Below are 24,328 nucleotides of genomic sequence, written 5' to 3'. Positions count from 1 at the left end.
GCTTGTTGAGGTTAGAAACCGTACTGTTGTCCAACCAAATCTGAAGTTGTTGACCTTTCATCTCCAAGTGAAAGCCTTCCAGAGCCCTCTGGACTGCCAACAGTTCCCTCCGATTTGAGGAAGCTGTGGTTTCTATAGGGCAGGGGTTCTCAACCTCAGTCCACAAGTACCCCCACCCTTTAAATCAATATAAATGACATGGTATTGATAAGAGCTATTTTATGTAAGGGAAGTTCCCAAAACATGCCCCGTTGGGGGTACTTGAGGTCTGAGGTTGAGAACCACTGCTATAGGGGATAATTTTCAATGGGCTACTTCAGAGAAATTCAGAGAGACTTTTTGGTTAGCTTAAGTTTAATTAAGCTAATAAAATTTAAGTTTACATTTTGGCATTTTTGTCCCATTGGAGAGATGTACCATTACTTCCAGTCCCACAGCCAAAACAAAGTGAGAGGAAATCCCTGAAAATTGTGGGAATCTCTTGGGGCCCCCCAGGTCACCAGAACTAGTATTCACTTTGAAAGATTTCCCCTCTTTTATCTGGGAACATCCCAAAACAAAACAAATAGAGTATGAAACTCTCTAACAGGAACACGGAAAGCAATAAAAACTGAAAGGTGTTCTAATCCCTCTCCCCTCTATCCAAAACTTAACCATTTTGCCTTTAGTTCCACTTTAACTGGCTGTATTTAGGTACTTGCAGATGAACCTGGTGTTTAACATATCTGCACGTCCAGCAGTGACCGACAATCCCTAAAAGTGATTAGATGCAAACCCAATCAAAACACAACACATTCCATTTGCCATATTGTAACCATTTTCCGCCCACCATATAGCAGAATGATGTGTGCAAAGTGGTTAAGCTATCCTGACTGGACATCATTTGACGCCCAGCAGGATATGCCGCGATTGTGTGCCTGTGGCGATTGTTGGTGTGGTGTGTCAGTCTGAGGCTCTTTACCATGTGATCAGCTGACTCCAATCAGCTGATCACAGTGTAAACAGGAAGAGACATTTATCGGGTTTTCCTCAAATTAGAATGACAGACGCAAGTGGAGGAGAGCCGATCGGCTCCTTTCCTGACCAGGGGGGTCTGCGCTGATCATCAGTGAAGCCCCCCCCACGATGCCCACCTGGGATGCCCACCCAGGACCAGAGTTGCCAATCAGTGCCCATTAGAGGTGCAAATCAGTGCTCAATAGAGGTGCCCATCAGTAATGCTTACCAGTGCCTTCTCATCAGTGCCACCTCGAAGTGCCCAGTGTCACCTATAATTGCCCATCAGTTCGGCCTTTTAGTGCCCAGTGTCACCCATCAGTGCTGCATATTAGTGCCTCATCAGTGCCACCTTATCAGTGCCCATCAGTGAAGGAGAAAAAACATACTTATTGACTATTTTAAAACAGAAAAAAAATCTGTATTTTTTTTACATTTGTTTGTTTTAAAAACCCCAGTGGTGATCAAATACCAACAAAAGAAGGCTTTATTTGTGGAAACAAAATGCTAACTATTTAGTTTGGGTACAGTGTTGCATGACCACGTAATTGTCATTTAAAATGCAACAGCGAAGAAAGCTGAAAATTTAAGGGGGTGGGGTGCCTTGTTCTGAAGTGGTTAAAGGGGTTGTAAAGACAAAAATATTTTCCTCTTAAAATTAAAGTCTGACAGTAGCTGATAAAGTATAAAATAATGTTTTGCATTATAAACTAGTTTGATACCTGTTGAAATCGAGCTGTTTTATTCACCTCCGTCACTCCTGAATCATTATTCTGACTGACTTCCTGGTTTGCAGTGCGCATTCATTCTTGCTACATCACGGCCTGCTGGGAACTACAGTTCCCATTAGGCTTAGCCTCCATGCCTGTGAGGGATAAGAGAGCATCTTCACGCAGGGCTGTAGTCATAGGGAGGGGGTGAGCACATTCTGCTTTCCACCATGCAAAACAGCTCAGATGCTGGTGGAAAGCAAGAAGAGGAGTGACAGGAAATGGCATTTTCAAACCTGGATTACTGTATTTTGGAGGTCAAAAGGAAAAACAAGGTAAGTGATATTTAAATGCTCTAGCTTACAGCAATCAATTGATCTAATAAAAAACAAACCTTTAGTGTTCCTTGAAGGTGGTAAAAACAGAAATAATATAATTCACAAAAAATAGTTTTAATAAAAAAGCAAATATATTGGTGAATAAACAAACTGAATCTTGGACTGCCATTATAAATCCAACTGGAGGTTTTTGTACAGTACTTTGTCAATTGAAATTAGCACGTTGCAGAAGGGATGCAAACAATCCCTTCAAGGTTTTCAGTCATTACATCCAACTTTTTTCTGCTTTTCTCCTGTAGATTTTGAAATTCGATCTCAAATCTAGTAGCAGTTGCTTGGAGGATTGTAATCAAGTCAGTGGCATGAATATTGTTCAAATTAAAGTCTTTATGTATTGCCTCTTTAAACTTGCTTTCTTTAAAGACAACTCTTAATAAACCATGTGCATTGCTGACTTGTTCATGCTGTTTAAGGTGTTCAGTTTTCTTTCTTACTTCCTGTTTTATTTGCTTGATTGATAAATTAGTTTCTTTTTCCTTGACATATCTTTTCAGTTCTTTTATCTGTAAATCATAGTATGAAAAAAAATGGTTTGAAATGGCGACAACCGGCATACCCAAAAAACAGGTAGCATTACATATTTAAGTAAAATCCCCAATCGTACTCGCTATAAACATTAAACATAAAACTTTAGACATACAATTTTCCATTTTTGTTTTAACACATAATTTGTATCAAATTCCATCATTTTAATTTCCAGACTCCAACCCATGGCAGCATACATGTGATATAGCTCCACCCCTATATCCACCCACAGGACCTGTTAAAATCTATAAAAGTCTGACTTAGAGCAACCTTCCCTATTCTCCATAAAAAAAAAAATAAGATCAAAAAAGGGAGTGTTTGTATGCAGCCATGGATTGGCATCAGGAAAGGAAAATTACAGGATAGTATTTGATGCAATTTTCCATTTTCCTGATGCCAACATGGCAACATACATGTGATAAATAACTAGTTTAACAAACTTTATTACAATGGACATGACACAGAGTTAATCCCCATGGGCTCCCCAGGCTTCTCCTCCACCGGACCGGCTGACAAAAATTACACAGGTGAATCAGCAGTCTTCTTGGTAGTTTTTTTAAGTATGAATGTAGATGTTAGAAAAACTATTTTTTTTCCAAAAACTAGTGGAGAAAAAAAAAAAAAAATTCAAAAGACTCATAATGCCTCCTAGAATATACGTTGGGGTCTCCTATTCACCAGAACGACACCATAGTTTCCCCGGGCAACCTCCGGCTCCAAAAAGCAGAGCTCCCTGGGGGTTTCTAGGGACATCTCTGTGGCCTTCATCACAGTTGCTAGGGGAGATAGCACATCTTTAACTGCATTTAGAGCAACGTTTTTATCTCTAGTGAGCTGCACTAGCCCATTAGCAACTGGACCATCAACTTTAGCAAACACAATATTATCAGTTTTACCAATCACATTGTCATATTCAACTTTACCACTTGCCTCCCCACTGGGCAGGACACTGTAGCAAGGCAAGTCCTTTTCCACACAGACAGTGGATCTCCTATTTGGGGTTACTTCAACTTCAGTGTGCACATTCACATAGTCAATCTTTTTCATGCATTTACCAGCAACAGTCTCACCGATCACTATAACAGGGGTTGCCATGTTCATTTGAGTACGTTGTCTATCCTTTATCGCACTTTCACTGGCCAACTCGCCCTGGTGGCCATGGGATGAAATTGCAGCAGCCATTTCTGACTCCTTAGCACCCCCTGCAGGCACAACAGGTACTTCCTCACTGTTGCCAGAGGTGATTGCTAACACGCTTGCACAAGGATCTGGGCTTGCAGACAAAAAGCTTTCTTTTGGTGGTATTTGATTACCTCTGCGGCTTTTATTTTTGGTTAAAAAAAAAACGCAATAAGCATATATTGATTGGTTTGCGCAAAAGTTATAGCGTCTACAATATAGGGAATAGATTTATGGCATTTTTATTATTTACTAGTAATTGCGGTGATCAGTGATTTTTAGCGGGACCATTAACATGTATACAGCGATAAGTGCTATAAAAATGCACTGACTACTGTATAAATGTCACTGGCAGGAAGGGGTTAACACTAGGGGCAATCAAATGTGTTCCCTGGAAGGTGTTTCCAACTGGGTGGGGGGGGGGGGACTGACTGGGAGTACAGAGAGATTGTTGTTCCTAATCACTAGGAAGAGGTGATTATTCTGAACTCCCGTCAGAATGGGGATCTATTTGTTACCATGATAGATCCCAGTTCTTGCCCTCTGTGGAGTGATCGCAGGTGACCGGCGTACATTGCGGCTGCCAGGCACGTGCATTGGCTCCCCTGCCCCGTGCGCGCCTGCTGTAGCAGTAAAAGGGACCCGCCGAACATCTACGGCGATTTGTTTATTAAAAGTCAGCAGCTACAAAAAGTTTAGTTGCTGACTTTTAACAGACACTTACCTGTTCCATGGTCCAGCTATGTGGCTCCCCGTCGCTCCTCTCCCCTTTCTCTCCGCAGGTGCCATCATAACCACTGTGGGCACTTGACCGAGACAGCTTTCGGCTTCACGGCTGGGCATGCACTGCGCATGCGCAAGTCGCGCTGCGCACTCCCAGTGGACAGGCAATCTTCGGGGACCTGTCACGTGTCACAGAAGATTGCAGAGAGGGAGGAGTCGCCTAGGCAGACCGTAGGCGGAAGGAGGAAGTGGAACAGGAAATCCCACGCAAAACAAAGCACCCACTCCCCCCCCCCAAAAAAAAATGCCAAATGTGGCATGTAAGGCGGCGAGGAGTGCTTAAAGCGGAAGTCCCACTCCTCTTTAACAAGTTATTTCATAATTTAATAAGTCATTTTTCCATTTGCAGTCTACAAAAAAAAATAAAAAATTCTTGAAATATGCCAAACTTGGGACTGCATGTATAGAGAACACCTGTGTGTCCTTTCCAGTTTGTGCGAGTGGCTTGCTGCCTTTGCACTTTATGCAGAGCTAGAAGTCCAGCCAGTCAGAAGTATCCCCTACTGTAAATAAAGCGAGACTGGTCCAAAAAGCACTGAATACAAGTCAAAGCCTGGGTATTTTGTGGTGCCTGCAAGTACCTATGTTAATATTTACATTGATTCTTGTGTCCTTATGGAGTCTCTTGCTTCATAGGTCCAAGGCTGCATGAAGGGTTTTAACTTTTACACAAGCTAAGCTCCATCCTTTCCTGATGTGATTCCCCATCCTCAATCACTGCTAAATTTCTGATTGTCAGTGACAATTTAACAGCTGAAAAACAGGGTTGAACTTGGTGTCAGAATGTGGTGGGACTTAAAAAGATAAGTTCGCCCTTGGGAACATGTTATATGCTCCACCAGTTTTTTGAGGGTGGAGCATGTAACATGTTCTGATCCTGCAGCCACTTTCCGACCATCCTCTCCCTATGACAGCAGGCCGCGTCACCCTTTCCCAGAGTTCTGTGAATGAATGAACTACTAGTACTGTACTTACAGCCTTTGTGCCTGTCAGCTTGTAGTTCTCAATAAACTACCAGGGTGCTGTTGAGCGCTCTAGGTAGCTCATTGATTCTTCCTGTCAGTGTGTAATTGTCTGCTTGTACAAGCAGACAGCTGATGAAGGAAAAGGTTTTTTTGAAACGCGTCGGTTCAGAACATTAATATATTTTTCAATTACATTTTTATTGTATCCTATTTTGTATGTGTTCTATTTATTACTTGTTAATAAAACCAACTTTGTTATACCTTCATACATCCGCTCTATTCTGTTGGTAGTGCCTTTAAATTCCCGCCCCCAGGTGTTCCCCCATTTCTTGATTCTATATCCATTGGGATGTGGCACAACTGCATTCGTTTTCTCTATCAGATCCCTTCTCTCTTTTTTTTTTGTTTAATTGTTTTTTATTTGATTTTAAAATGACTTGGTACAACAGGCAGGTGGTTAAACAGGTAACAGTATTACAACATACAGTAGTAAATACACAGCAAAAGCAAAGAGAAACATCAAACTTCGGCCAATTCTGATCTTAGTCTTAGTTTGTTTGGCCGGAGGTACCTGATGCCTGCTTAACTTCCCCGCCATGAATCTAGGTTCCCCCCCCCCCAACTCCCCTCCCTACCCCTATCTAAGGAAGCATATAACCCCTTTAGTTGAGCCGCTGTGCAAGAAAATTAGAAAAGGGAGGGCAGAGGCCACTGCGCCTATCGCCTTTCTCTTGTGTTGATGTGGAAGTTCAAGTTCCCTGGGGTGCTGAGCCCTATCGGAACTCCCAGCTGTCCCGCCCCGGCAGCAATGGGTGCCAGCCATCGCTGCCGGGGGGGGGGGGGGCACGGAATTCTGGAGGCCCTTCTTTCGGTTCCCCTAGCCCAGGTTCCCAAACACCCTCTGCCACGGCCCCCATAGTCTTTCAAACTTCCCAAGATTCCCGTCTAGTAAAGTAGACTCTTTCGTTTGAAATTGTTAGTTTCATGGTCGCTAGCCAGTTTTCTATTGACGGCGGAGTCTGCGCCTGCCATTTTTGGGCTATCGTCTTACGTGCCTGGAAGAGGCATCTCAGTATAGCTTCCCCACTGCCTGGAGGAACTATTGTGTCCTCTATACACCCCAAGAGGCAAAATCTAGCCACTGGGTCAAAGGATGTGTCAAATGCTTTATTTATCCTCTCTACTATTTCCACCCAAAAGCTATAAAGTTTAGGGCACGTCCATACCATGTGTATTAGATCCCCTTTGTCTTTACATCTCGGGCATTCGTTATTTTTATTTTTTTTTAAATTTTTATTTATATCAAAGAAACTGGCCCGGATGGACCGCAGCAAATACATATCATTTCACAACATACATATCCATAGCATTGCAACACAACCTATACTCAGGAAGGGTTCTCCTGTAGGAATGGTGCAGCAGCAATGACGGGAACCCCCGTATATTAAGGAATTATACCGCAATCCGCCGGGGCCAGCCGCTTCTTTTTCCTTTTTCGTCTAAAAGGTGTTAAAAAAGGAAAGAAAGGCAGGTTAGAAGAGATAAGTAGAGTAGAAGAGAGTGGGCGAGATCGCCCAGACACAGAGAGGGAAAGAAAGAAGAAGAAAAAGAAGAAAAAAAAAAAAAAAAAAAAAGGGGGGGGGGGGGGCAAGCACAGGGAGGGAGAGGAAGGGAGGGAGGGCTCACAGACCCGGGACCGGTCTCCCACCAGAGAGGGAAGGGGTACTGTCCTCACGTTCTTAGCTAGGGTAATCTCCTCTTCTCCACCAGAGAGCCCATAGAGGGGCAGTCAGCGGTTGGCTAGGAGGGAGGCGGGGGTGCAACTGGCTCAGCCTCTCCTCTCAACTGTAAGCCTTCATCGGAATACTTAAAGTGGTTCCAGAGTTGCCAAGTCATTTTGTATTTTTCCTGTCTGTCCTGGCTGGTCAGGACCAAGTCCTCTAATCTGCCCACCTCGTCCACTCTTTTAAGCCATGTGGCAACTGTAGGCGGGTGTGGCGTCTTCCACAATATGGGAATGCAGGCCTTTGCCGCATTCAGCAAATGCCGTACCACCGAGGCCTTATAAATGCGTGCTGGTATGTCAGTTGCGTGCAGAAGGAAGTAGGCCGGGCTGTACGGGACTGGGCGGTCTGTGAACTGTTGTGTGATCCTGTGCACCTCCCCCCAGAAGCTCCGGAGTCGGGGGCAGGACCAGAAGACATGTAAGAGGGTACCCCTCTCCTCTTGACAACGCCAGCACAGGTCTGACGTTGCCGGATAGAACTTGTGCAATAGATCTGGCGTTCTGTACCATCTCGTGAGGAGCTTATAGTTTGTTTCCTGAGATTTGGTGCAGAGGGAGGACTTGTGTGCGAACTCAAGTATGTTCTGTTTTTGTGTGTCTGTGAAGCTGCAGTTCAGGTCTTCCTCCCACCTATGGAGGAAAGGGGGTCGGTAGCCCCCAGGCGGCGTGATAAGCATGTTGTAAGTTAAAGAGAGCGTGTGTGGCAGCACGCCCGTCTCTGTGCAGAGCCCCTCAAACTCTGTTAAGGTCGCGTCTGCGTCTCCAGGGGGAGACAAGCTCATGAGGAAGTGCCCAATCTGCGATGCTCTCATAAAGTCCAGGCGGAATAAGCCACCCGGATCCGACAGCTCCGCCACCGTTCGCCACCTCCCCCCGCCTCCAAAGTGCGAGGCCTGATATATGCCCGCCTCCCTCAAAGCCAAAAAGGGCCTGTCTGTCAGGCCCGGTTCGAACCCGGGGTCCCCTATGATGGGTCTCAGCGTCGAGCTACGGGGCGAGAGAGAAAAGGCTTTCATCAAGCGCGCGCAAGTCTTGATTGTGTTACCAATCAGTGGGTGTGTTCTGAGGCTAGGGGGCAGGGCCGTCTGACACCATGGGGCCCTGAAAAGGGGCACCATGGTCTGGGCTTGTTCCAGTTGTGGCCATAGTTTAGTTTCTGTGTGTCGGCACCAGTCAAGGAGCCTGCTGAGGTGTACCGCGTGGTAATAGGTTTGGACATCGGGCATCGCCATCCCCCCGGACCTTTTCGGCATTATAAGTATCTTCTTATGAATGCGGGGTTTTTTCCCCGCCCAAAGGAACTTTGTGAAGGCAGTTTGTATTTGCCTAAAGTAGCTCACCGGGATGTGAATCGGGATGGCCTGTAATAGATACAGGAACTTGGGTAGGATCGTCATCTTAAGGATGCTACATCGCCCGAACCAGGAATGTAGCCCACCGGTCCATTGGTCGAGGAGCGACTGCACAGTCCTAAGGAGGGGAGGAAAATTAAGCTTGAAAAGGCGTGAAATGGACGTCGGGATGAGGGTACCTAGGTATTTCAACGCCGTCTCTGACCATTTAAGATGGAATCGTGTTCTAAGGTCTGCGAGCAAGGGTTGGGGAATCCCCACTCCCATTGCCTCCGACTTATTGAGATTAATTTTTAAATTGGAAATCTTCCCGTATATCTCAAACTCCTTCATTAGGTTGGGCAGGGAGACGGCCGGGTCCGACAGGGAAAACATCAGATCGTCCGCGTAAGCCGAGACCTTGTATTGCACGCCCTTTACTTCCATGCCCGTAATTCCGGGATTCTGTCTAACGTGGCATAAAAAGGGTTCCAGGGACAGTGCGAACAGCAGGGGCGACAATGGGCACCCCTGTCTCGTGCCGTTCGTTATTGGAAAGGTGTCAGAGAGGACGCCGTTCGCCCTGACCCTGGCCGTCGGTGATGAGTACATCGCTGTTATCCAGTTCATCATTTTAGCCCCCAACCCTATATGATCAAGCGTTGCGAACATGAATTCCCAGCTGACCCTGTCGAACGCCTTCTCTGCGTCCGTCCCCAGGAATATGCTTGGTGACTTGGTGGTGTTCGCTATGTGCAGGAGGTTCAAGACCTTGATCGTATTGTCTCTAGCCTCTCTAGTGGGCACAAAGCCCACCTGGTCCAAGTGGATGAGGCGTGTCAAGTGTCCCTGAAGTCTACTGGCGATGAGCTTAGTGAAGAGTTTGAGGTCCGTATTTAGAAGGGAGATCGGGCGGTAGCTCCCACATTGTGTCGGGTCCTTACCGTCTTTGTGTATAACTGAAATATGCGCTTTTAGGGTGTCCCTGTGTAACGTTGCTCCCTCACTAAGGTTGTTGTACAATTTTACCATATGTTGGCCTAGGGAGGGGAGTAGAGTCTTGTAGTACATGACCGTGAGGCCATCTGGTCCTGGGGCTTTACCCGGTTTGGTAGTTTTAAGTGCCATCTGCAACTCTAATAGAGTAATGGGGCCTTCCAGCAACTCTCTAACTTCCGTTGGTAGCGTCGGCATGTGGGAATTAGCTATATACTCTACAGTCGTTGTCCGGGAGTGAGGAGTCGTGTGTAAATTGTAGAGGGAATTGTAGAAGACTCTAAATTCCTCTGTGATGTGTCGGGGCAGGGTCGCCTTCTGTCCGTTGGTGGTCGCAATGTATGGGATGTAGGATAAAAGTCTCTGTGAGCGTAAAGTTTGGGCCAGGAGTTTCCCGCATTTGTCCCCGGATTCATAGATTTTCCGTCTACAAATCTGAAGCGCCGCTTTGGCCTTATAGGACAAGAGATCTGTAATTTTTGTGTGAACGCTGTCCAGTTCGGCTCCCAGTTGTCTGGTGGGTGACTGTTTGTGGCTAGACTCTAGGCCCTGCAGGTCTCGTAGTAACTGGTTCAGCTGTGCCGTCCGCTGCCGTTTCAGACGGGCCCCGTGTCTAATTAAAACGCCCCTAATCACCGCCTTGTGGGCCTCCCACACCACCCCCGCGTCACTCCCCGGTATACCGTTGGAATCAAAATAGTGGCCAATCTCTTTCACCACATCCGCCAAAACCTCTGGGTCCTTGAGGAGACTCTCATTTAATCTCCATGGCGGTCTCTGTGTGCCGTGGATGTCTGAGATAACGTATCTCAGGCCTATCGGTGCGTGGTCCGACCACGTTATTGACCCTATGGTAACCTCTCTGATCGCATGCAGATGTTCATGGGGGATAAGGAAATAGTCAATGCGAGAGTACGTTTGATGTGGTTTCGAGTGGAAGGTGTAATCCCTTTCCCCCGGGTGAAATAGGCGCCACGCGTCAACCAATTGTGCTGAGTGGAGGGCCGCTGCGATCCGCTTGCGCGCGTCTCGAGGGACGGACGACGTGCCCGAGGAGGTATCTTCCGACGGTGTCAATGGTATATTGAAATCCCCACCCACAATCATCTGTCCCTCTCTGTACTTCGTGAGCTTCTCTACTTGGCGTTTAATAAACACGTCTTGGCGTTCATTTGGGGCATAGAGATTCCCAATGGTTATTTTCAGCTCGCCTATCTTGCCCTTTAAAAATAGGAAACGACCCTGCGGGTCCGTACGTACATCAATACACGTCCACGGGACTCTAGCCGATATAAGGATCGACACCCCTCTAGACTTGGCCTCTGTGTACGTAGAATGGTAGGCCTGGGGGTAGAAGCGGTTTCTAAGCACTGGGAGGGAGCCGTCTCTAAAGTGGGTCTCCTGTAGGAGTACGATGTCTGCTCTCATACGGCGCATGTCATGTAGGAGCACCCGACGTTTTTCAGGTGTGTTTAGCCCCTTGGCGTTAAGAGACATCACCTGTAATTCGTCCATGGTCGTGGATGAGAAGGAGGGGGGAGAATCCTCCGTGGGGTATGTAAGAGGGGGGGAGGGGGGGGGAGAAGTCAGAGGATAGCTGAGAGCGGGACGGAAAATGTCCCACTCGAGAGGTGAGTATGAAGTTAGGAAGCTACCACCAGAGCGGGCAGCTGAGGGGAACCTAAAGAAGCCTAATCTGCTAGAACGCTCTCCAGGAGAACCCTGGGTACCGAGCGCGGTCCTATGTGGGGTGGTGGCGAGACAGAACCAGCGAGCAGGGCCCCGGCTCCTTCGCCCCCGGCATATATTAATAGAAATCATCACAAAACGGCAGAACAATCTGAAAGCAAACATGGTATTGTAGCAAACAGCATACATCTCATTAAACTGGAGCAGACAAAATGCAAAAACATAAAACCTGGTCATAAACTAGAAAACAAGCAGGCCTAAAAGTGCAAACATAGTATATTCATGATATACATCAGTGTAGGCGGTGTAGTTCCCCGGACGCGTCCCCTGCGTATCCCCCTCATGTCGGGCGCCCGCTCCCAGTACATGTCTCAGGATTCCCGTGAAACAGTCGGGTCATATCCCACCCATCGTCACGTGCGGCTCAGTCTGGCTCCATACAACTCCATCTCCGCCCCCCCCAAGTTAAACCGAGGGGTAGCAGGAGATTCTCAGTGGTGGTAACATGGTGCCTGGAGGGGGGGTAAAATAACGGCAGCCTGGGGGCCTGTAATCGCCATCTCTCAGGTCCCCAGAGTCAGGGATGGTTCCTCTGGATCCAGAGTCCGCCGCGGCGGCCCAGGGGGGGACAAGTGTAAAGAGAGGCCGGGGATCCAAACAGGCATCCAAGGGTCCCCAACAGCGCGTGTGGATTGGGCCTAACAGGCACGATACTCCCATGTGGCAGCCGGTATCCCCATAAGAAAGGGGGGAGGCATCAATCAATCAGTCACGGCAGGCCACAGCATCCGTCCCCAGAAAACACACACACAAAAAAAAATTATATAAAAAAAAACAGGGAGAGGACCCGAGCCGTGCCATCCGGGTGTATACTCAGCAGCGGGGGGGGGGGAGAGGGGGGGAAGGCGACTCCAGGGACCAAGCGGCCCATGGCCTACTCACGTGCTCCCCCCGACACTTCCCTCTGGCGACGTCTTCTGCCCCTCTGATGGCGAGGAGGGGCCGGGCCACGGTGTGCAGACGGTCCTGATCTTCCCACGACCCTCGGAAGAAGCTGCAGCCAGTCGGGCACCTGGATCTGCTCCGTCTCCATAAACCGGAACAACGCTGGGAGGTCGGCGGTGGACTGCAAGGTAAAAGCGCCCGCGTCCCCGCGGAATGTCACCGCAAAGGGGTAGCCCCATCTGTAGGTAAAGCCCTTGAGTTTAGCCAGCTCCAGTAGGGGACGTAGAAGGGCCCTCCTCTTCAAAGTGGCCCTGGATAGGTCCGGAAGGATCCTGACCCTGGAGCCCGCCACCTCCACGTCTCCAAAGTCCCATGCACGGCGCAGGATGTCCTCCTTTTGCGTGTATCTGTGGAGGCGGCAAATCACGTCCCGCGGCCTGTTCGGGTCTTCTGATCTCGGGCCTAGGGCCCTGTGTGTCCTGTCCAGCAGGATGTCCGCCTCCGGGTCTTCCAGTATCGTGCAGAATATGCCCTTCACCATCTCCTCCAGGTCCTCTGTCCCCGCGTCCTCTGGGATGCCGCGGAGCCGCAGATTATTGCGGCGGCTCCGGTCCTCGATGTCCTCCAGGTGGAGCTGGAGTGCCACAGCCGCCTCACGATGCTGATCCCGGGACTGCTCCAGCGCCAGCACGCGGCCCTCCAGCGATGTCACCGCCGACTCTCCCGAAGACACCCGCTCTGCTATGGTGGATATTTCGCCTCGCACTTCCTGTATGTCCCTGCGGTGAGTCTCCTCTAGCCTCAGGATCAGGGATTCGATGTCCGTGCGTGTGGGGAGGGCCGCAATGTCGGAACGGGTGGGGAGGGCCTGCAGCAGCGCCCTAATGTCCTGCTCGGGGAGGCTCACCTCCTGAGGTAGTTGGAGGGCCATAATAACGTCTTCCTGCACAAAGGAGGTATCCACAGATGGCGCCGGGATCCCGGGCGGATGGGACTCTGTATCCGGGAGGTGAGGCAGCTGTGCCCCGCCACGCGGTGTGTTCCTTGGTGCTGTAGCCCAGGCTCCTGGGGAGGCCTCCTGCTGCTTGTGGTGGAAGTACCGCTGAATCTCTCCCGTTTTCTTGCCTGCGGGTGTCCCTTTAGTGGATGCTCTCGTCTTGTATTTTTTTTGCGAGTTCATACCGAATTATGTCGGTTTTCTGCTGTTTTAGGGGGGTCTTGAGCCGGGAGCCCTGCAGAAACACGTCCTCACTCAGCCATGTCTAGGCCACGCCCCCGCGGCATTCGTTATTTTGTCTCTACCCCAATTTAAACATTTTGTGCGGGGTATGGTATACCCTGTGTAGTAAATACAGGTGGGACAGTCTTTGCGCTGGAGCAATTGACACCAATGGGCCTTGTTGAAGGATCCTATCCCACTGTTCGGGGGATATTGTTCCCAGGTCTCGTTCCCACGCTGCTTTACTCTTGGCCGGGCCCGCTCTACTTATCACGCTAGCACTCAAACTGTTGTATACTACTGATATTATGCCCTTGGCGGTTCTTGCCTTAATTACTTTGAGAAGGACAGGAATCTGAGTCCATGTGATTGTATTGGAGCTAAATTGTGTATGTATCGCGTGGCGAACCTGTAAGTATTTGTAAAATGTTTTGTTTGAGATATTAAATTCCCTTGTTAGGTCTAGGAATGTTTTTAGGGTATTACCCTCAAACAGTTGCTTTAGTCGGGTTATACCTTGTCTCTTCCACTCGCTCGATTCTTCTATGCTTGTTACTTCCTGTAGGTTGTTATTCTTCCATAGGGGCGAGAATTCCGTTAGGCCAATATATCCCAGTAAGGTCTTAGTTATGTGCCATACTTTAATAGCTAGTTTTATTGTTGGATATTTCTGGGGGAAAAAATCTGCCTCTAGGGCTTCCACCAGCAATTTGTGGGGGTTGCGTGTTAGCATCAAGCGGCTAATGGAGTTGACTCTCTCAGCGGTTACGCACCCTGCCAAATGTTGCAGTTGTGACGCAACAAAATATAGCTTTGGGTGAGGAACCGCCATACCCCCTTTTTTTTACTGGTAGTTGAAGTGTTTGTAGACTTATCCTAGCTTGGCCTCCCTTCCATATAAGTTCTCTAAATAGTGATTCTATATTCTTGAACCATGTGTAACCTAACCATAAGGGTGTGTTGTGGAGCACGTATAATAATTGTGGCTGCCACAACATTTTAATTAAGTTGCAGCGTCCTGCTACGAACAGGGGAAGTCTTTTCCAGAGATCACATTTATTTTTCCACTTTGCTAGCAATGGGGCGAGATTTAAATTTGCGTATTGAGTGACATCTTTCGTTATCCAGATCCCTAGATATTTGAATTTTGTAACCACACTTAGCTGAGAGGTGCCTGGCAAAAGCTGGAGATCGGCTGGATCCAGTGGTAGGAGGGCAGATTTTTCCCAGTTGATTGTCAAGCCTGAGAAGTGCCCAAAGTTGACTACCAATTGCATCACTTTGTCTAGAGTGGTTTCAACATCCCCTAGGAAAAACAAAATATCATCTGCAAATAATGCAATCTTTTCTTCCCCTTGGTGCCTTCTAAACCCCATTATGTCCGACCTCGCCCTGGCCATTATTGCGAGTGGTTCCATTGCGAGGGCGAACAGAAGGGGGGATAGAGGACACCCCTGCCTCGTCCCTCGCTCTAGCTAGAAAACTTCCGACGTCTCATTATTGACTGATTTTGGCTCATGGCTCGCTGTATAGTAATTTGACCCATCCGATAAAGCGAGGTCCAATGCCAAATTGCTCTAATACTTCCCATAAGCATCTCCATTCGAGGCTATCAAATGCCTTAGCGGCATCAAGAGATAGCACTGCTGTAGGTCTTTCATTATCTGTTGGTGTTTGTATATTTAAAAATGTTCTTCTTATATATTGGTAGATGTTGCTCTGCCTGGTATAAACCCTGATTGGTCTGGGTGGATGAGGCTACTGATAAATCTATTTAGGCGTGTTGCTAGGATTTTAGCCAATATCTTGACATCGGTAGTTAGCAGAGAGATTGGGCGATAGGATGAAGGCATCAGCTTTTCTTTCCCCTCCTTGTAAATTACTATGATTGTTGCTTCCAGCATTGACCGGGGGAGAGTGCCTCCCCTTTCGGCCCCCTCCAGCGCCTTCAACAACTCTGGAAGCAGAATCTCGCCAAATTTCTTGTATACCTCGATAGGTAGCCCATCCGGGCCCGGGGATTTCTGGTTTGGCATCTCGGTTACTGCTTGTTGGATTTCGCTTAAAGTGATTGGTGCTTCTAAGGTCTGTCTATCCTCATCAGTCAGAGTGGGGACTACTATTTTCTGGAAAAAAGTTTCCATAGCTTCTCTCCCATCCCCCCCCTTTAGATTTATACAATTCTTTATAGTATTCACAAAACGTTTGTAGGATCACTTGACTGTCCATAGAGATTTCTCCCGCTATTGTCCTTATTGCTATAATGTTTGTCGGGGGGGAGTTAGTTCTACTCAGGAGCGATAAGATCCACCCTACCTTCTCACCCTCGCCAAACTGGCATTGCCTTTGTAAAGTTTGCTTATTCTCGGCGCTTCTCAGAGTGGCTGTTCTATACTCTAGCTGTTTTGACAACCATGCTTCCCGTGTGGCTGGAGAGGGCTGTTCGATAAACCTCATTTCTGCTTGAGAGGTCTCGCGGGCCAACTTACCCTCCTGCTCTATCCCTACTCTTTTTACCCTGGCAATCTGCTGAATTAGCAGGCCTCGCATAAAATCTTTCAGGGCGTCCCAGACCATTCCCGTCGGTGCGGATCCTGTATTGATGTATACAAACTCTTTTAATTTAGCCTCCAATGTTCCTAGCTCTCCAATCAACTCCAGCCAAACTGGGTTAAATTTCCATTCGTTGCGGGAGACTTTAGCTCCAGTCTTTATTATTAGTACCAGAGGGGAATGGTCCGAAACCCCTCTGGGGCCATAGTATATTTTCTTTACCAGGGGTATTGCATCCTCACTACCCACAGCCAAATCTATTCTGGAAAGTGTATGGTGGGAGCTGGAGTAGCATGAGTATTGGCGGTCTTGTGGAAAATAAGTTCTCCATATATCCCTCAACCCTATTTCCTCCAGGAATCGGGCTAGGCGCCCCTCACCAGTTTTTTTTCCAGGCGGAAATCTATCCAGGCTTCTATCCAAGACCTCATTGTAATCCCCTACCGCTATCACTGGGACAGCTGTTTTATCAAGTATAAACTCGAGGAGCTTGTGTAACACATCTAGCTTAAATGAAGGGGGGATATACATATTGGCCAAAACATATGGGCTGTTCTCAATTAGGCAGTAAAGAAATATGTAGCGACCTTGGTCATCTATCGGAGACTCAGTGCATGAAAATGTCACACTCCTCTCCACCATTATGCTCACCCCCCTTGAGTAGGATGAATGCACCGAATGAAACTGGGATTGGAATTTGCGACTATTCAGTAATGAAACTGAGTCTTTGATCAAATGTGTCTCCTGCAAACATATCAGACCCGGCATACTGTCTTCCAGGAGTGACATAACTGATGATCTCTTGATTGGATCCCCCATTCCTCGTTCATTCCAGTAAGTGATGGCCAGTAACCTATCCTGCATCTAGACAAATTAGCATAATAATAGGGTTCTCATCCTTAGTCCAGCAGCGTAGGAATGTGGCCATCCCGCTCTTCTCTCTGTGAGCCTGACTGCCCAATGACCTCTCCACACTCACCCCTCCCGTTTCCACCCCCGGTAACAACGCAGCTCTAAATTTGAGTAATGTATGCTCCCTGACCCCTCCCTTTAACTCCTCCCATACCCTCCCTCCCCACCTACCCCCTTCCTACTGGGCACCCCTTAGGGACTTGTCCAGTGACCTCTCTACGCTTCCTCACACCCATCCTACACCCTCGCAACCGCGTGTCTCCCTCTCCCCAGCAATATACTCAAAACAACTAGTAGGCCTGGAAAGGAAGAAAAAGTGACCGAGCCCCTCCCCTCCTTAACGATGTAGTAGCACCCCCCTATACTAAGTTCCCTGTTGCACAACCCGAAGAGAAGTAAACACATTATATCATAATTATGCATACAGTAGCTTAAGTAGCAACCATTAGTTCACCGTGTCAACATTTGTAAAGCTTGTCAGATGGTGCCGAATTGTTGCTTGCGTATTACAGAAAATACCCCCTTGGTTATTAGTGTGAATGTTTCTATTAATAAGGCAAATATTCCCTCAATCACAGGCAAAGGGGAAACACTAGGGGAAAAAAAAGGGGGGGAACCCCCTCCCTCACCCCTTAATAGTGCTCCAATTCCCCACCTCCATAAGAGTAGGGGTGCTAATACCGTGGGGTATACAAGTGTGCTTAATGTGCATAGTGTCAAAATTAGTTAACACACCCCTTTTTAGGTTAATCTCTTAATACAATGTTGACATTAGGCCCCTGATACTGAGCATCAAAACTCTCTGTACCCTGTGTCATCTTAGTAAAACATATGTGAGTATATGTGTAAGTACAGTTCTTTAGCATGGGGGTGACCACGTGTCCTTAGATATCTCAAAAGTGGGAAGAAAAAAAAAAAAAAACCACAAAAAAAAAAAAAGGGGGGAGAAGAAATGAACCCCCCTCCCCCGCCCCTTGAAAGTACTTAATTTCCCCCACTTCGTGAGTGTAAGGGTAATAGTACCATGGGGTATGCCAATTTGCTTGCTGTGCTTAGTGTCAAAAATAGTTACCCCATCCCTTTTTTTTTTAATTAAACACTTACTAATAATATTGTCGTTAGGGCCCTACTACCGAGCCTCGTAAATCTCTATACACTGTGTCAACCTAGTAAAACGTGTGCGAGTGTATGTATATAATTACAATACTTTAACATGGGTGTCACCAAGTGTCATTAAATATCTGTAAGGGAAAAAAAAAAAAATCTTCCTTCCCCTTTCCTCTCCTCCCCTCCCTGGGGGAGGGGGGAAAAAAACAACCCAGAGGGGGAGGGTATATTAGCAGCCTCAGCCTATTTTTATAAAAAGGGGAAGGAAAAGAGAAAAAGAAGAGAAAAAAAAATGCCCTTTTTGGGGGGGGGGCAGTAAAGATCTCAAATACAGCCCGCTCATATTTTAATGAACCGTCCGTGGCAAAAAAAAGAAAGAAAAAAAAAAAAAAGCAAAGCAAGTCTGTCCTCCATTATCGTGCGTTTGTCTTTTCCTCTCCTTCCCCTTGAGGAAACCATGTTTAACCTTTAAGCTTTGATTTTGCCGGGCTGATTTTCGTCTCCTTTTTCCTCCCTCCTATCTGGGCAGTCTGTAATGGCAGGAATAGTGGCCCAATCCAAAAAAAAAAAAACGTAGAGAGAAAAAAAATAAAAAATAAAAAATAAAAGGGGTTTCTATCTTCTCCTTCTCTCCCCTCTCCTTCCTTGATTCTGTAGGCTTTACTTATTTTCAGCTTCCTCTTTAGGCCTAGGCCCCCCCTATCTCTGGGGTGCTATAGAGCTGATTTATTCGGAGACTTCCATTGGGTCATTAAAAAATATAGTCCTGCCCAGCGCTACTACTCTAAGACGAGCCGGGTACAAGAGAGCATATGAAATTCTGTATTTCTGAAGGGACTTTTTGATTGGTGTAAACTCAGCTCTCCGCTTCTGTAGATCTGGTGAAAAATCGGGGTATATTGAAACTCTTGCTCCATTATATGTGATGTCCCCCATCTCTCTAGCTTTTTGCAGCATGGCCATCTTATCAGTGTAATTAAGCAGTTTTAGTAGCATAGGCCTTGGATACTTCCCTTGCTGGAGTATTTTAAAGGGGACCCTATGGGCCCTTTCTATGGAAAAAAAGGGTGAAAAACTATCGGAGCCAAAAATTTCCCTACACCATTTCTCCATAAATGTGATGGGATTTGTGCCTTCACATTGCTCTGGGAGACCTACCACTCTCACATTATTTCTCTGAAGTCTGTTTTCCATTGCGTCTAACTTGGCCGCTTGGAGGTCCGTTCGCTCCTGTAGCCCTTTGAGTTCCCCCTGCAGTGGAAACAGTATGTCTTCAACTGCGCTTAGCCTCTCCTCCAGAGCATTTGTTCTTACAACAGTCCTATGTAGCTCCTGACTCATGGATAACAATTCTTCCTTTAAGCACTTTAACTGGGTGTCAAAGTTGACCATATAGTCCTTGCATGAGTTAACCGCACAAAGTACTTCTCTTAAAGTGGGTTCCCCTTCTGTTGTCGGGTCAACTATGGGGGGGTCTGTTTCACCTGATGATACAGTAATTATCGGTATATTTACAGTCCCGGATGCCTCACCCCCCGACCCTTTAGTACTCACGTTTTTGAAGCTTGTTGTACTGGTAGTGCTAGTAGGTTTTGCAGCTGTTTGGCCATGGCTCCTTCTGTCAAGTGGCGGCCCCATCTGCGACTTAAGTTGAGCTGTGACTGTGGGTAGCTGACCTTTAGCTGGTGAGTTTGATGAAGGTTGTACGGATCGCTCCAACTTTGCAGCAGATGCCTGGGTGTTTTTAGCTGATCTTGTAGACGACATTCCTTCCTGCGATTTGGGAGCGTTGGGCATAATAAGCCTTCGTAGGTAGCAAATGACAGCAAGTAACGAACGATCCACAAGTATTGCAGGTGAGTGAGGTGAGGCCGTATTACAATAAAATATGATGCAGTATGGCCACAGATGACAGGACCCCCGATGGGCACCGCTATGGGTCAGGGGTCCATCTGCAGCCCCTGTTGTCTAGCACTTATATCGGGGAGTTTAGCAGACAAAACCACTGTATGTTACTGGACAACAGATCCCGGGCTCCAGAGCCAATGGATGAGGCTCAAAGCCCCTTTTATACGTTTTTAGAGGAGAGGGAAGCTGCCCAAAAGCACTTACATTTGCAGTCACAGTGGTGCGTTGGGTATAGGGTATGTAAACAAAAAGTGAGAGTGGTGAGTCTGTTAAAGTCGGGGTCTATTAACTTTATGCGGCTTTACCCAAGAGCAATTGAAGATTTCTTGGCAAGGCAAATGCCACATGAGCTGCTTATTTAAAGTTAATACTTCTCTTTAAGAGCGTTTTTGCAAATTCACGTTTTCTTTCTTTTTTCTTCTTTTTTTTTTTTCCCCCCTTCCCCTGCAGCAATTCTTATTGGGAGTAGCAGTTCTTATTGGGGGGTAGCAGTTCTTATTGGGGGATAGCAGCCAGTGGAGCAGTTAACCTGCAGCCCCCTCACTGTCTCTCGCTCTATCACGAGCGCTGCACTTCGATAGTACACGGGGAGCGCCTCGCAACCCGAAATCTCGCGGCCACCCGAGGTCTCGCGAGATTTTCAGGTAGCTCCGTAGACTATGGGGCTTGCTTCCTCCGCTCCCAACCAAACGCCCGACTTCTCTCCGGCACCGCAATCCGGGCCCCGCCGCCGCACCCCCTCCGGATGAAAAGAGGGGGGCGCAGCACACTGGAACAGAGGGGGAGAGAAACAAAAAAACAAAGAAGCTGCAATGCTCGGCGCCAGCCAGCACTCGGCACACGGCAGGACACAGCAACAGGTGCAGCCGGGCGCCAGACCCAGAGTAAGCCTTCTAGTGATACCGTGGAGAGGGGGGGGGGAGATGTCACTCGGGTATTGTAACCATCAGGAAGCGCAAGTGCATCCAGGCAAAAGCAAGGGCAGAGGAACGGGGAGAGAGAGCAGAGAGGATCACACGCTCACTCACTCCACCATACTCTCCTACATCCGGTCACGCCCCCCCCACATGAGATCCCTTCTCTCTAAAATCCAAGCCGAGGTCAGTAACACAAGTAAGCAGCAGACAGGTGATCCAAGAGAGCTTGTTAGGCATAGCCATGTCAGGAACAAGGTAAGCAGACTTTCAAGAACCAGGAACCAGAGCTGAAGACAATTCAGCACGGAGGCCAGACAGACTCTTGGTTTAAAAAGGCCGCTGTGCACCATAATCTGTGGATGTGTGCGCGCAAGCATAGGCTTCTATTCTCATGATCCTGCACATGCGCATAAGAATGAGTACCTGCTGCACGGAAGTTAGCATTTTCTCTACAAGATCCCTGACAGACATTTTCGGGCTTTGAGGTGCGAAAATGTGCTATTGTGTGGCCTGCACTTGGCGCCCTCTATAAATTTTCAAGTTGACCACCACTGCTCTAGAAGGTTAGTATAACACACGTGTCCTTCTGGCCACAAGCTGCTCGCACCATTGTTACATTAGAAACATTTTATAGCCAGATCCGGTTCACGTTTGTATTATTAAAAACTTACACTGCATCAGCCATCAAAGACATACCTGTTCATGCCATGTAAGATTCTGGCGTTTAACTAGTTGATGGAACTGATCATGCACATCAGAGAACGATTTATGCAACGTCTTTATATAAATTAGATTTCTCTGAGGCTTAAACTTGCTTTGAGAAAATGTGTACAAGTTGATCTCATTTTGAGCCAAGGTAACGCACTCATCTTCCGAAGCAGACTGAAAGACCGTTTCCTGTAGGGATGTATAAAAAACTGCCTGTTACAGCATTTACAAACAACCTACTTTGAATAATGCTAAATACTATGAAGCTACTAACAAATGTGATGTTCCTAATTTGTGTACAGTATACGATCAATTTGCTTTTTTAAATATACAGTGAAAACAGTTGTAAACGTCATGAAGCACCTGATCCACTTCTTTAACCGTGACCAACACCTTAGACACTGGGGAAAAACTCAGGTACTCCCTGTATGGTAGGGGTTATATAGAGGGGGACTTCCTGTTTTGGGTGTGCCAGTGTCCATCACCTGAAGGTGGCCTATAACCCACATAGTAATTACTATGAAGCTCTGTGTCCCGTGATGTACGATAAAGAAATGGTGGTGGCAGCATCATGTTTTGGGGATGTTTTTCTTCAACAGGGACAGGGAAGTTGGTCAGAGTTAATGTGAAGATGGATGGAGCCAAATACAAAGCAATCTTGGAAGAAAACCTGGGGCAGAGGTTCACCTTCCAATAGAACAACGACCCTAAACATACAGAGTTTCAATGGAATGGTTTAGATCAAAGCATATTCATGTGTTAGAACGGTCTAGTCAAAGTCCAGACCCAAATCCAATTGAGAATCTGTGGCAAGACTTGAAAATTGCCATTCACAGACGCTCTCCATTCAATCTGACAGGTCTTGAACTATTTTGCAAGAAGAATGGGCATATAACATAAAATCCCAATAAAATACATTTACATTTGTTGGTTGTAACATGAAAAAATGTGGAAAATTTCAATGGGTATGAATACTTTAAAGCTCTGTAGAGACAAACACCACCACCACTCCATTTACCCTGCCTTTCCAAAAGAGAGCATAGTCCAGTCATGAGAAGAATGAAGCCAATATTCAATAATACCAATTAAATCATAATTCACCCCCCCCCCCCAATCTTAATTTAAATACTCCTTCAGCCTTACCATAAACCTCTCCCTCGGCACAGGAGACCCCCTTCCATTTAGGTGCAAACCATCTTTAGCATATAGGTTGTACCCCAATGACAAGTCAGCCCAGTGCTTTAGAAACCCAAATCCTTCTTTTATACCAGGTCTTTAGCCACGCATTTAGCACTCTAATCTCTCCCTGTATTTCCAGTGTTGCGCATGGCACAGGCAAAATTTCAGAGACTATCACCCTGGAGGTCCTTTCCTTCAACTTGCAGCCTAGTTCTTTAAATAGATTTTTGAGGAGCCTCCACCTTCCATATATTGTCATTGGTTGCAACATGGACCAAGACAGCTGGGCCCTCCCAGTAACTTATCAACCCGATCCACCACATGCCGAACCCTGGGAGACAGCATACCATTCGGTTGAGGTGATCCTGGCGACAAATTATTCTATCAGTTCTTCTGTTTATAGAATCCCCTAATAACACTAACTGTCTAGGCCTACCTGCACAACCCTCACCACCACTACTGCTCTCCCGGCTGTTAGGGGTAGCAGTGACATCTGGAGCTGCCACCTCTGAGCTTGCCACCCCCCTTTCTTCACCCAACTTGGCAAATATGTTAGGGTGCTGTAGCGGAGTGCCTCATTATCCACAGTCAGGTGCAAGTCCCTGTAATTCAAACTCCCACAATCCTCTGGGTTCCCAGCATCCCCTGAGCTCTCGGACACTACCAAAGGATATACATTCCGTCTCCTTCCAGCTTCCTGTGCTCAGAGAGATTTTGCCTGATGGGACAGCAGTGATTGGACAAGTGAGCTGTCACCAGGTGCTGGGTTCTCCCCCATTAAGTCTGGTGTGCAGGCCACCAGCAGTGAGCACAAGAGCACACAGCATCTATCCAAGCCCTAGTCACTGAAGAGGACTTTGCGACAGTCCGTGTGGAGAAGCTGTCCATGCAGTGGGGTGGCCCTATCTTCAGCCACTAGAAGCTCCTGACTGAAGACAACAGCAGCAGTGCCAGTGTGAAGCATGTGCCAGCCGTCGATGCACCCAGCCATTAGCTTTCCAGTACCTTCCTTCATAAAGGTAGACATGTGGAAACTCGGGATGAGCTTCGAGTTCGAGTCGAACTCATGTTCGACTCGAACACTGCCTGTTCGGCAAACAATTTGGGGTGTTCGCGACAAATTTGAAAAGCCGCGAAACACCCTGTAAAAGTCTATGGGAGAAATCTAAAGTGCCAATTTTAAAGGCTTATTTACAAGTTATTGTCATAAAAAGTGATTGGGGACCTGGGTCCTGCCCCAGGGGACATGTATCAATGCAAAAAAAAGTTTTAAAATGGGATGTTTTTTCGGGAGCAGCGATTTTAATAATGCTTAAAGTGAAACAATAAAAGTGAAATATTCCTTTAAATTTCGTACCTGGGGGGGTGTATAGTATGCCTGTAAAGTAGCGCTTGTTTCCTGTGCTTAGGACTGTCCCTGCACAAAGTGTTTTCTGAAGGGAAAAAAAAGTCATTTAAAACCACTCGTGGCCACTCGTGAATTGTCGGCTCCCGGCAATTCAAAGAAAAGTCATTCCTATAA

At 47.2% G+C, this 24,328-nt stretch overlaps 1 protein-coding gene across 3 annotated transcripts in view; it reads right to left on the bottom strand.

The window, feature by feature from the left end:
* Positions 1–2,139: 2,139 nt before the first annotated feature.
* TEDC1 (tubulin epsilon and delta complex 1) overlaps positions 2,140–24,328 on the bottom strand; it is a 138,187-nt gene continuing 115,998 nt past the window's right edge. For 2 of the 3 annotated variants that reach the window (XM_040333197.1, XM_040333196.1), the window contains 2 exons: positions 21,616–21,816; positions 2,140–2,607 (listed from right to left, as the gene is read on the bottom strand). In XM_040333197.1, the coding sequence (XP_040189131.1) occupies positions 2,260–2,607; positions 21,616–21,816 (549 nt within the window). In that variant the 3' untranslated portion in view covers positions 2,140–2,259. The remainder of the gene's footprint in view (positions 2,608–21,615; positions 21,817–24,328) is intronic. The other variant, XM_040333199.1, reaches the window with a different exon arrangement.

This window comes from Rana temporaria, chromosome 13 (assembly GCF_905171775.1).
Source record: "Rana temporaria chromosome 13, aRanTem1.1, whole genome shotgun sequence".
NCBI classification, from domain to species: domain Eukaryota; kingdom Metazoa; phylum Chordata; class Amphibia; order Anura; family Ranidae; genus Rana; species Rana temporaria.
Note: the sequence above shows the minus strand (reverse complement) of the source record. Positions and strands in the feature narration are given on the sequence as shown.